The sequence below is a fragment of the Staurois parvus genome, unplaced genomic scaffold, assembly GCF_062004578.1.
Source record: "Staurois parvus isolate SC_StPar_1 unplaced genomic scaffold, SC_StPar_1.0 ptg000023l, whole genome shotgun sequence".
In the NCBI taxonomy this organism is placed as follows: domain Eukaryota; kingdom Metazoa; phylum Chordata; class Amphibia; order Anura; family Ranidae; genus Staurois; species Staurois parvus.
The window spans coordinates 3,126,489-3,140,726 of NW_028317819.1; the positions used below are offsets into that span (position 1 = coordinate 3,126,489).

Below are 14,238 nucleotides of genomic sequence, written 5' to 3' on the forward strand. Positions count from 1 at the left end.
GTTAGCCCAATAACCCTAAAAATGGCCAGAACTTACTAACAAGTTTTGACTTTATAGAGCGCAATAGGATTTGCCTCTCAGTTCAGGTTTCAAAAATTTCAAACAGGTTTCACAGAATTGCAAAGGACAGAAACCACTCAAACCAGTCCAATGAAGTTGGTGTCAGTGTTAGCCTCAGCCGTCGCTCCAGCCATGCCTCTGGTGCATTTCACCCCACCCACCAGGGCTTGGTCACAGAGGCCACATACAATTGAATCTGGGCAGATTTACTCATCCCTACTTAGTAGTCAGGTTTAAAGATTCAGGCAAGGACAGTAGTAGTACAAGTAAGGATTCCAACAACAAATTTTCTCAAACCCTTGCAATATGTAAATCGTATTTAATTGACCTGAAATTCATTTTTTCTTGTTAATAAAACTAGACTCTCACATTAAAGTAACAAAAGATGCAAAATAGGGTTTAAGTAAACCACATGGAAAGCATTGACTTTGTCCAACATATTTGAACTGGCAAACCTTTGATTTGCATGTAGATTCACAGAGTTTATGTCAGCTGCTCCAGCCTCAACATGTGTTTAAACTGTATGAAGCTATTCTTGACATGCGGGTAGGGACGGGAAAGTCTATTGCTTTGATTTATCTCTACTGTAGGACCTGTGAGTAGCTCTATACCTGTTTTGGATTTTAAAGCACATTGCCCATTTATGTTGCAGTTCTGGGATCAAGGTCCGCAAGGCTTGTGAAGCTGTGGAAACTGCCTCCGATATCTCCACCTACTTCTGGTCTTCAATGGGATCCAGATCTTTCTCTCATTTGGACTTGATAATAATAGGGCAATGGATAGATGATTTATGGTGTAGTGTGTTATAGAGTAAGGAGATTAAATCTTTGGAAGATGTAGAGGTAGCAAGTGTCTCCAAGAGAGGTATTCTGGTGCAGTGGAGGTGCAAAAAAATTATATATAATAATGAAGATTTACGGTTTCATCCTGAGAAGGACTGCAGTGTGCTGACACTACTTTATTTTTTGCCTGTTCTTGAAGAGCATAGTTGTTGTCAGCCTGCCATAAGAGAGCCTCTCTATTGCTAATTGAGAGAACAGTCCTTTTATTAGACAGTGGTGCCACAGGCTTTATCTTTCTACACACCAAAGACTTTTTAGCTGTCATCAGAACCTGACAGAAATCCAGGTACCGTGCACCAGGCATCCGATAAACATTTATACTCACTCTTTGTTGTGAAAAGTTGAGTACATGTCACATGCTGTAACAATAAGAAGTTGGCAAGCATTGTTTGCTATTGTTTTTGGAATTACCAAACCTCAAAATATGCCTTAACAGTTCCAGGAAAAGTAATCATAAAAGGATCCTCAGTGAAGTGATGTTCCCAGCTGTTGTAATTATGGAAATATTTCTTGTGAAAAAATCCTGCTCATGGGGGTTTTTCAGTTGTGGTTGAGTATGTGCATCACCTCAAGACACAAAATAGAAGTAGCATAATAGAAAACAAGACACTTAAATCCTAATCATAGATTTTGTCATATGAAACAAACAGACATCTCAGACAAAACCGACAAGAAAGCTGACCTGCGTACATGAAGGCACTGCTTACAATATCAGGGCTTCCCATTTTATTCCTGCATAGCTGTAGTGCACCAGACCAACTCACTAGGTTTTGTCAGAAAGATGGCAATCTAGAAACACCTTTTCCTTAACTGTAATGTAGAGAAAAGTATTCCCCTATTGTTGTCTCTTATTCACAGAAAAAGTAAAGTGTTCAAGATGTCAGGGTTTGGAGGCAGAGGCTTTTCCTTTCGAAACACAGCATGCATCTTCCACTAACTTAAAACAGGTTATTCAATATCATTTTAAAACTAATAATACAATTGATAGTTAAAATAATGATTCTTTGCTTACTCAGTGGTGTTGATTTGCTAAAACTGTACAGTGCAAAATCTGGTGCAGCTGTACATGGTAGCCAATGCGCTTCTAGCTCTAACTTGTTCAATTAAGCTTTGACAATAAAACCTGGAAGCTGATTGGTGTCTATGCAGAGCTGCACCAGATTTTGCACTCTATAGTTTTAGTAAATCTACCCCAATGTCTAAGAAGATGCTGTGCAGAGCAGCTGTTAGGAAAGGGCTCACCTGCTCTATGGGCTGCAGTACCGGGACTTACCAGCAGGTGCCTTTCAGCAGCCAGGATCTCACCTCCTGCAAACAAGCCATCACCTGAGGCTGATTGCAGGAGATGTATTTAAGCAGCAATCATGCCTGTAACCAGTGCTTTGGTGTTTTGTTTCCCATGAGCCCTTGTTGTCCTGTACCTGTATCCTGACTGCTGTGATCTACCTGCTTGACTCTGACTATGACTGAACTCCGCCTGCACCGGCCCAGCTCTCACTTTTGACTATCCGCTTGCCTACTCCTGTGTACCTGATCCACCCAATTGATCCTGACCCGGCCTGCCTGACTATTCTACCTCTCCAGCCTTGACTACACTTTATTCTGCCTATGTACAGTTGTGTTCAAAATAATCGCAGTCAGACATCACTAACCTGATCAATCACTGTTTTTAGTAGAAATGATATTTCTACATGGCAAATAATTTACTAGCAGGTGTAGTAGAGTAATAGAAATCCAACAGACCCAACTGTCATGACATGCATGCTGCTGATTCTGTGTAATTGAATCACTAATTGAAAGGGGCATGTTCAAAATAATAGTGTGGAGTTCTATTAGTGAGGTCATTCATTCTTTGAAAAACAGGTGGCAATTATTGCCCTTATATTACAGTGCATTTTTCTCTGAAATTCTGAGGAAAATGGGCCGTTCCAGACATTGTTCAGAAGAACAGCGTACCTTGATTAAAAAGTTGATTGGAGAAGGGAAAACATATAAAGAAGTGCAGAAAATGATAGGCTGCTCAGCTAAAATGATCGCAAATGCTTTAAAATGGCAACCAAAACCTGAAAGATGTGGAAGAAAGCGAAAAACTACCATTCGAATGGATAGAAGAATAGCCAATATGGCAAGGACTCAGCCAACAATCAGCTCCGGGAAGATCAAAGGTGGTCTAAAGTTACCTGTGAGTACTGTTACAATTAGAAGACGCCTATGTGAAGCCAAGCTATCTGCAAGAAGCCCCCAAAAAGTCCCACTGTTGAAAAAAAGACGTGCTGAAGAGGTTACAATTTGCCAAAGAGCACATTGACTGGCCTAAAGAGAAATGGTGCAACATTTGATGGTCTGATGAAAATAAGATTGTTCTTTTTGGGTCTAGTGGCTGGAGACAGTTTGTCAGACGACCCCCAAACACTGAATTCAAGCCACAGTACACTGTGAAGACAATGAAGCATGGTTGCGCAAGCATCATGATATGGGGATGTTTCTCATACTACGGTGTTGGGCCTATTTATCGCATACCAGGGATCATGGATCAGTTTGAATACATCAGAATACTTGAAGAGGTCATGCTGCCTTATGCTGAAGAGGAAATGCCCTTGAAATGGGTGTTCCAACAAGACAACAACCCCAAACACACCAGTAAACGTGCAACATCTTGGTTCCAGACCAACAAGATTGACGTTATGGAGTGGCCAGCCCAATCCCCGGATCTTAATCCAATAGAAAACTTGTGGGGTGACATCAAAAATGCAGTTTCTGAAGCAAAACCAAGAAATAGAGTAGAACTGTGGAATGTAGTCCAATCATCCTTGGCTGGAATACCTGTTCACAGAAGTTGGTTGACTCCATGCAGCACAGATGTACAGCAGTTCTCAGAAACAGTGCTTATACAACTAAATATTAATTAAGTGAATCAATGGAAAGCAAAATCTTCAAACATTTTTCAGTTTATATAGTGAATGTTTAAGTTTGTAAAGAAGAATACAAACACTGCTATTTTTTTGAACAGTCTAATATTCACTTTTCTTCAATTTTTTTAGAGGAACAACACAAATTTGATATATTTTTCTTCATGTTTTTATTTGGAATAGAATGTGTAGTGTTCCCAATGCATTTGTGTGTATGGAAATAAAAGCTGTTAGAAGGATTTTGAGCTTTCTTCAATTTTTTCAACACACTGCTATTATTTTGAACACAACTGTATATATTTGGTGGATGTTTTCATTATTTGGTTTTTACTTGCACAGTGCGTTTGTATATTGGTGTGTCCCACAAATAAATTATATTATTACATTACTCCCGAAGCCTGCTATTCCCTGTCTCAGTCCACACATCTCTGGTCATATCCGGATCCTTAACAGCAGCCTTGTGTAAGAAAACCAGCTAAAAAAAAAAAAAGGAAAAATATGTAAACATATAACAGGTCTATGCATCTCTTTTTTTAGCACTGCTCTTTGGTTATTTCTACTTTTACAAATGCTGCAAGACCTACCAACAGTGAATTCATTTGTTATGAACTGGAGAGAATATTTTATTATATATTTTGATATAATTCACTTGTTTTAAATTATCTTGAATATGCATCCCACACCAGTAGGTATTGTGAGCGTTGTGAGAGATTTTTTTCCCTTATATTGTGCTTTGCATTGGAAAACCATCTGATCTCAGTTTCTGATTATTCAAGTGACTGTGGCAGATATATTTAACATTTTTAACAGGAGTTAAAGACTATATCTATTACACATTATAAACATACCAGATTGATGAATCACAAAAAAAAAAAAAAATGCAAGAATTACAATAAATGGAACTGTTGTAATATTGTAAAACATCAAAACTCCCAACAAAATACAAAAAACAGACAAAATGTGCTTAATGAAAAGCTATGATCTTTTTGGTTTTAGATTTACTCATTGGGAAAGTATATAATTACTCAAGGTATTGTGCCTATAGCTGTAATGTGAAGTTTTCATACACAAGATCTTTGGACTTGATGGGAATTTCTTAACCGTATGTACAGGCACTTTGCAAAATACAATTTTCAAAAATGTATGAAAAGCATAAAATCTGGCATTATGTAAGTCATCTTTATGCCTGATGTGGTTACTAGAGAGTGACAAGTTTCCAACATGAAAGATCAATTTTCATCCGGAAGCACGATAGTTGGTGTTTGTCATACTTAATAAATAAATAAATAATCCACAAAAGAAATTCCATATCTGTGTAGTTCAGAAAATGTTATGAGGCTTGGTTCACATATGTGCGGGTGGTGCCGCTGCGGATCCGCATGAAAATCCGTGCAGCCCGCACGGCCGCATATATGTGAACCAGGGGTAATTCATAATTCTCATACAACATGCCCTAAAAAAGTCTTATATGTACTCCTGAAAACAACTGGACTGTCCTTATAGTAACTTTGTAAGCTCTGGAACCTTGTGTAGCCTACATTTTTCATATTTTCCCTATCACAGCGTTTTTAAATAATGAACAACTAAACCCAACACTGGTTTTGACATCTTAGTTTGCAGCAAACAGGGAGCCTAGGTCTCCCTCATTTGGAAAAGTTATACAGTATAAAGCTACAATATTGGCACACATGTGCGATTGGCAGCACAGTGGCTAAATGGTTAACACTTCCACGTAGCAGTACGAGTGTCGTTGTTTTGAATCCCAACCATGGAACCACCTGCCTGGAGTTTGCATGTTCTCCCTGTGCCTGCATGGGTTTCCTCTGGGTATTCTGGTCTCCTCCCACACTCCAAAGACATGCTGGTAGGATCCTGTCTAAATTGGCCTGTGTATATATACATGAATGTAAGTTAGGGACCTTAGGTTGTATTCCCCTTGAGGGTTAGGGACTGATGTGAATGTACAATATATATGTAAAGCGCTGTGTAAAAGTGGCAGCACTATATAATTACCTATAATAAATAAATATTCCATGGCAAAGATAAGCTGAGGGATAACAGCGTCCACCCTGATTAATCCCCCCCACACACCCCAACCCTGCTACTCTTCAAATCTGAATGCCCCCTATTACATGTGTAGGACACACTGCTTAAAAGGTCTTAATTTTCTTTTTATACAGGTCCCATGATGCCCATCCTAGGAAGCACAACATTTCCTCCAGGTCTTGATGCAATCTCCTTCTTACAGTGGCTGCAAGGGAACCCTTTTGCTGTCTGCATAGCAATATAAGCTGGAATCCTTTGGCGCTCTAGTTGTGGATCAGCCACCCCCTCCACACCCTGCTCCGTTATCTGCCACCCGTAGAGATCCAATTACTTTTGAAGCTCTCTGCCTGCAGTCCCAGAGTCCTACCTACCTTATTCCCCAACCTCATGCCCTACTCAGTAGACACGTGTGATTCCTTTTGTCACAAATTGAAATTTGGATGAAATTTTCAAGATTCAGGACTCCGATGTATTCAAATCTCCACATCACAATAGTAATGAATTTCAACTAATCCAAAATAATAACAAAAACAATTAATTTGTATTCACTTGTTTCATTTGGCATGATACGATAATTTAGGCCTTCTGTTAAAGCATCCAAAATAACGTAACAACATAAATGATCCAAATTTAGCATCCTTTAATTTTTATTCTAGTTAGCGCAGCATGAGTATTCTAATAAGATTCTTTTTTTTATTGGGTTGAGCTTGAGAGACCATTTGTATGTGTGTGATCCAACAAAGTCAGTTTGGAATATATCCAATCTCCTGAAATAACAACAGAATAGCAGTACTTCTTAAAAAATATGAATTGATTTGGAATAATGAATATATACTCTCACGAAATAATGAATCTTTCCACAAACAAATCATTTTAACATAACGATTATGATGAAATGAAATGATTTACTTAACGAAAGCAACCAACATTAAACAAAACAAATTTTTCCATTGTGCACATCTCTAATACTCAGGACTACTTATCCCCTCCCTATTACATCTCCGCCAAGGAAAAGGGAATCATCATTTCACTGATGAGGACCTCCAAAAAATTTTTCACTCTGATACATAAATTTAGTATTGTGCCTAGAGTAAAGGAAAAAAATGATAAAATGATCCAGGGGTGTATTTACCATGAGGCAAACAAGGCGTTTGCCTTGGGTGACATTTTTCAGTGGGATGCCTCTGCCATCTGGCAGAAGTGACACAGGACTTGGCAGTACACACAGGAGCCGTTATCTGCAGAGCACACACAGCCAGGCTGGAGCCAGTGGAGAGGGGGGTTGAGCAGCCGGACATGGAAGAAGTCTTCACTGATTGCAGTGATCTAAGTACTGGGACTGGCCGGAGCTTGACTTTGCCTATTGCGGGCACTGGCGTCACTATGGGGGTGTGGACCACACCTGGGTGAAACCCACCAGCAGGGGCACCAGTGACACTGATCTGCATCTTTGTCCCTGGTTAGCTGCCACCCGGACTCACCAAAGCCGCCTCCCTCTCCTAGGCTGGTTACATATACACAGAGGGAGAAGGGACACCACTGTGCATGTCTGCGCTGATCTGAGGTCTATACCAAGTTTCTTATATTGTTCCTGTGCAGAGTGACTGTGTGTGTGGGGGGGGTTAAAAGGATATGTGCTGGGTGGGCACTTTGGCAGGAGAGGACCTATGCTAGAAGGTGGTGTTGGATTTGAAATTCAAGCCCCCGCAAGAACACATGCCCTCTTCCCTCCCAAAGCGCCCTCAGCACATATCCGACCCTCCCCACTCCCTACTAGCACAAGTGAAGGTCTGTACTTAGTGGGGGGAGTCTGTTCTGAGGGGGGACTATACTTGATGGAGGGGTGTCTGTATTGAGGGAGGGGGGCCTATACTGGTGGAGAGGGGTCTATACATTGTGGAGGAGGTCTGTACTGAGGATGGGGGTTCTTTACTGACGGGGGGCTTTATATTGTGGAGGGTCTATACTTGGTGGAGAGGTAAGTCTGTACTGAGGGAGGGTGGTCTGTATTGGGGGGGGGGGTCTATACTTGGTGGAAAGCAGGGGAGTATTTAGCATGATCCAAAAAAAGGCGTTTGCCTTGGGCGGCATTTTTCAGGGGAACAGCGGGTGGTGATGGGGGCCAATTTTCATGTTGCCTAGGGCAGCACAAAACCTAAATACACAGAAATAAATGTATCCTTCTATACAAAATATTCAGCTCAGTGCTGGAGTGTTGTTGGCATTGCATGGCAGAGAAAGCTACTATGTCACATATCTGGTGGTCCTGCCCCTTGCTTTCGCTCTCTTCGATGGAGATTCATAATATATGAACAAGTAACAAGGTTTACCATCACAGGAACACCTTAAATTGCCCTCTTCTCTGTGCTCCAGGGATATACCAAATGCCAAGAAAGGTCTAATTTGCTTCCTTCTTATAGCAGCTAGTGTTAATCTATATTTGTATGAACCAGGCTCCCTGCTACCTGTCAACTGAAAGGAAAAGAACTGTTTAATGAAGAGCATTTTAGAAGAAAGAAAAAATAAAGTTAATTTTGAAACTATGAATGTGATCTGCAATTTAGGCTGAAGATTAGTTAGATTGCCTGGAAATTCCTGAGGAATTAAGATCGGTTAGATCCATTCTAAATTTGCATTCTTGCAAATCTATTTCCTTATTTGGGTTCCAATCTAAATGAGTTGTTTCAATTACATACTGTACATCACAAAAAACTTAAAAAATTATCACATACCAAGGCAGACATACGGATAAAATAGATTATCTAATGCCTCATACTGCATGATTCCATTTCCAGACCATGAATGTGTCAGAGAATGCCCCTGCAAGGTTTTCTTTAAAACTATGATGTGCAATTTGTGCTGGAAGAGATGAGCCTTCATTGTATTGTAATGTGTTTGTCAGATTTTTTGGAAATCAAATGTGCTACAGAAATAAGTTATGCAATCATTAGTGTGTATTCAGCAAGTGCTTACAGAACATTAAAGTGATTCCAAAGGCTTTTTTTTTTTTAAACAACAAACATGTCTATATGTACCTGCTGGTAAGTTACCGGCAAAGTTGTATGGGTTGTTACCGACATGTGGTGAAATTTCATGTCAATAGCACCTTCAGATATAGATTTACTGAGAAAAATGGTGACGTGTTCAATGCTTATTTTACTCGCTCTATTGTACATTTACATCAGTCCCTCCCCTCAAGGAGCTTACAATCTAAAGTCCCTTGCTCTCATTGATACATATACATACTAGGGTCAATTTAGACAGGAGCTAATTAACCTACCAGCATGTCTTTAGAATGTGAGAGGAAACCGGAGTACCTGAAGAAAACCTATGCAGGCACAGGGAGAACATGCAAACTCCAGGCAGTGTCATGGTTGGGATTCGAACCAACAATTTGTGTTGTACGCTGAGTGTTGTGTGCTGAGCATTGGGCGCTGTGTGTTGAGCGTTGTATGCTATGTGCTGAACATTGCGAGCTGTGTGCGGAGCATTGTGTACTGTATGTTGAGCATTGCATGCTGAGCATTGTGTGCTGTGTTGTGTTCTGAGCGTAGTGTGCTGAGCGTTGTGTTGGATGGTGAGCATGGTGTGCTGAGTACGGAGTGTTGAACACTGTGTGCTGAATGCGGTTTGGTGCGTATTTAGTGCTCAACGTTGTGTGCCGAGTATCAAGCGTAGTGGGCTGAGCACAGAGTGCTGTTTATTTAATGCTGAGTTCAGTGTATTGGGAGTGTTGTGTGCTGAACTTTGTGCACTGAGTATTGGGAGCGCTGTGTGCTGAGTATTGTGTACTGTGGGCCGAGTACTGTGTGCTGTATATTAAGAGGGCTGGTTTACATTTAGGGTTTCGAAGTATTGGCAATAGGAGAAGATGTCAGGGGTCAATGTTCAGGAAGCATGAGGAGAAGGATGTCGAAGGCATCTGATCAGGAAACAGCAGGAGAGATCGGCGGAGGGCCGCTTGATTAGAGAGAAAGGACAACGGTGGCCATGTGACCAGGATACAGGTAGAGAGAATGCTGTGGGATCGGGAATTGAAACAAATTAGTCAGGAAGTGAGATTATCACTAAATTGGGCAGAGTAAACTTCCTACTCTTCTAGGAGTATCCCTATTACATTGGAAGGTACGATGTCCAATGGGTATGGTAGTGCGACTCGGTGCACATCATATGACATGTATATGTTCCTTAAGCAGTTTTTTGAAGGTGAATACGGTTGCACTAAATGTGTGGAGGTTGTTTCCTTGGAATCCCAAGTTCAGAATCTAGGAAAACAGCTGGTAACACTGTGTAGCCTTGACATCCTGAAAGCAAGTTTGGACTGTATCCGTCAGGTGCTGGCAGGGACCAGTACAGAGGTGGGTGGAGATTCGGTGGTGCAAGCGCTGGAGCGCAGATGTTGGGTTACAGTTAGAGGGGTAGAGGGAAAAGCATTGGGAAGGCCAGTCCTGAGCAGTCACAATCCAATAGGTACACCTTCTTGTGTAATGTTGGGGAAGAGAGGGATTGCTGAAGCAGGGTGACTCCCCTAGCTGCCAGGGGAACAACTCCTCCAGTGAGGATGGGGGTAAGGACAGAGTCTGGTGGTAGGGGATTCAATTATCAGGAAAACAGACAGGACAATCTGGCATTCGCGGTCTTTGTGACAAACAGTATGCTGTTTACTGCGTGCTCGTGTTCGGCATATTGCAGATCGGATGGATAGATTGTTGGGTGGGGCTGGGGAGGACCCAGCTGTCATGGTACACATTGGTACCAATGACAAAGTCAGAGGAAGGTGGAGCGTCCTAAAAAATTATTTCAAGGACTAAGGAGCTGTATTGAAGAGAAGGACGTCCAGGGTGGTACTTTCGGAAATACTGCCTGTACCTAGAGCCACACCAGAGAGGCAGAAGGAAATTAGAAAAGTTAACAAGTGGCTGATGAATTGGTGCAGGAAAAAGGGTTTGGTTTCCTGGAGAACTGGGCTGACTTTTCAGTCAGTTACCACCTCTATATCAGGGACAGACTGTACCTAAATGGTGAGGGTGCCGATCTGTTGGGGGAGAAAATGGCCAAAAAGTTATAGAGACTTTTTTTTTTTTGTTAAACTTTTATTAGATATCAATTGGTGGTTCAAAAAAATAAAAAAGCACGGTTGTACAAAATATACAAAATAGGGTATTCAAAAAAAAAGAAAAAGTTATTGCAGGTGAATGTATAAAACCAGGATAAAAAAAAAAAAAAAAGATAAAACAAGACAATACCAGGATATAAGCAGACAAGGCGAATATGTGTGATAAACAAGTGATGCATTTAGTAATAATGGATAAAAATGGGTCAATTAACATTCAGTAATTTATAAAAAGAGATCTGAATGCTCCAACCAGGGATCCCATTTAGTGTTGTAAAAAGTCAGAGTTATGTAATGTGTAAAATATTTTTTCCATATGACAAATCGAGTCTACTCTCATTTTTAATTGTGGAATGGCAACTGAGGGAGACTATCAGTGTCTAGCTATAAGCCAGTGTATAGAAACACAAATAGTAGGGGCGAGTCTCTGGAGGATAGAAAGCCCTGGGATAGTAGTGAAAAGTAAACAATTGGCTAAGGTAATGTGAGGAGTGCCAGATACAGCGGTAGAGAAAGTTTAAAGTTTACGGCAGATGGGGGCAATTCTCTCACACTCCCAAGAGATATGGGTGAATGGACCTGGGGATAGACACCCTCTAAAACAATCAGGAGAAACTGATAGAAAAATAGAATGCCATTTTACAGGTGTAAAATACCATCTGGTAGAGAGTTTAACAGCAGTTTCACAAATTGCAAGTGATCTAGTGCATTTACGAAGGATCACAATGCATTCTTTCCGATCACCTATAGAGTTAGGCTACAGTCTGATTCACATTTTTGCATATATAGAAGTTTAACGGCTTCCTGACCACCCTACAGCAGATATACTGCTACAGGGGGGCATGGGTGCGCAAAATCACATATCACACGTGATTTTGCATTTCCGGGTAGGGGTGCACATGCCCTACCCACGCCACCATTCGCAGCTGTGGCTGTCAATCACCAGGTCCCAACCAGTGATTATTCACTGGCGCCCAAGGATTACCGAGCATCTCCGATGGGGAGGAGAACTGTTTGTAAACAAAACAGTTCTCCTCCCTGTCAGCTCCTCCACGCTGCTTTGGATGGCTGTGCACAGCACAGCCATGCAAAGAAGTGTACTTACAGTGAAGCACACGAACACAGCCCAATGTAAAACAGCACACAGTTAACCCTTTGATCGCCCCTCATGTTAACCCCTTACTGCCCAGTGCCATTAGTATAGTTTCAGTGCTTTTTTTTTTTTTAGTACCGATCACTGTATTGGTGTCACTGGGGATGTCAGTGACACCATGTCAGCTCCCCCCAGTGTCAGAATGCCCACCGCAGTCCCGCTATAAGTCGCTGATCACCGCCATTACTAGTAAAAATTAACAAAAAACTCCAGTATCTATACCGCCGTTTGTAAACACTATAACGTTCACATAAACCAATTAATTTACATGTATTGGGATTTTTTTTTTTTTAGCAAAAGACATGTAGCAGAATATGTATAGAAAAACCTTCAGCGCAATAAATGTCTCCTAATAAATGTGCAGCTAGCATGTGATGTGTTCCCACATATAACAAAGTAAAATAGTGAAAAAATGCAGCACAACAATTCAATAAATATATGGTGCTTATTGTGTTAACTGCAACCTCCTAGATGCGTATTATAAATAGTGACAATCAATAACACTCTTCCGTGCTTGTGATGATCAATATATGTTACTAATCATATATTCCGAGAAGTACATGTAGACCCACATAAATTCTATAACATAAACAGTGTTTTGTGATATAAACACAACATAAATCATGCAACGTAATAAAATGTCAATTGTAGTGAACTGTCCCTTTAAATCTGCAGTAACTTCATGTGGACCAGTGTTGTCACACTACTGTATACAAGTGTACAGTGCTCCTGTATCATACCTTAGTGCTCTTCCACCTCCATCACACTTATGCGCTCAACTCAAAGTTTGACCCATAATGACAGGTCAAACTGAACTTTTCCCTTTTAGCCCGGGTAGGTGTAATGGTACACAGATCTTCACCACTGTTTGCCAGCACTTTTATGTAGATCCAAGCTGACGATTGCGGCGTCAGACCCCAGCTCTTCTCACCAAACTCGTGACCAAAGGACTAGCCAATCTAAAACCGCGCTGTCACGTGCGTAACAATGCCATGCCCAGCTGCACCCTGCACACAGATTTTCCAGCTAATGGACCACAATCTGTGTATCTGCAGGCTGAGAGCGATTGTTACTGGGTCAGGTTAATTACGCAATTAACCCTTCACACTGCCACCACCTCCTTTTTGTACAGAGAAAGAGGAAACTCAGCAATATCAGCAATAACACTATGATGTTTGAATAATCGTTTGTATACACAATGTCACCGCAGACAGATGTATGCAGACGTTTAAAACACACAGTAGCAATCTTCGGAGACAGAGGTGCTTTAGTTTGCATTAAAGAGCCGTAGAGACAGTTCAACACTTTCAAAAAGTAAGATTTATTACTAAAAAAGGTCAAAAGGGTGCAATAAAATATTTACAGAAAAAGATGTAGCCAATATATATATAAATATACAGAAAGCAATAGCACAGCAAAGAGATAACAGAAAGGAATTTAGATGGATAAAGTACTTGCCAGTCAGCCTTGGTTTAAGCAGCTTCCAAGTTTCAGAACCAAAAGGATGCCTTTATCTCCCACTGTTCTGATGTTAAAAAGGGAGATTCTTCAACTTCTCACAACTCAGCTTAGCTTTTTCTAGCAACTCCACAGGGTGTCTCCTTGGAGCAGTAAATCAATCGCCTCATTTAGGGAGGGAGTTGTAGGTGGAGATCCAAGCTATGACCAAAAACTCTTATAGCTCATATTATGGTTCATAAATTATTCTCGGTGCATTTAGCAGCCTTGCCACTAGTAGATTAACATGCAGACGCATCTGCTGAATGGTTAGATATGAAATATGACATATCTGTTTGAATGGTTCAGGATATATAATTTTCTGCTCTCCTGTATATGTCAGATAGGGGGTGTAATACCAGGAGACCGGTCCCAAAGTGAGCCGTCCGAATATGGGCTCTACGTTTATGTAATTATGTCCTATCTGAAGATATAAACTTATATGAAAAAGTGAGTTTTTAAATGTAAGTCTGTTTTTACGACTTCCTGGAATGCCTTTGAGCTCAGTGAAGGACTTGGTTTATGGCTTGATGAGCCCTTCGCTAGCAAGAGTTTCCTAGACAGAGGGGCACCAGATAGTGTGTGATTTATAACCATGACGCCCTCCCAATGAGTTTT

The 14,238-nt window shown here is 40.9% G+C and overlaps 1 protein-coding gene across 1 annotated transcript in view; it reads right to left on the reverse strand.

Annotated features, from left to right (window-relative positions):
- Window positions 1-364: 364 nt before the first annotated feature.
- Window positions 365-14,238, reverse strand: part of METTL1 (methyltransferase 1, tRNA methylguanosine) — a 40,569-nt gene continuing 26,695 nt past the window's right edge. The window contains exons 5-6 of the mRNA XM_089692757.1: window positions 4,196-4,286; window positions 365-1,469 (exon numbers count right to left, since the gene is read on the reverse strand). Coding sequence (XP_089548883.1) covers window positions 4,197-4,286 — 90 coding nt within the window. The 3' untranslated portion in view covers window positions 365-1,469; window position 4,196. The remainder of the gene's footprint in view (window positions 1,470-4,195; window positions 4,287-14,238) is intronic.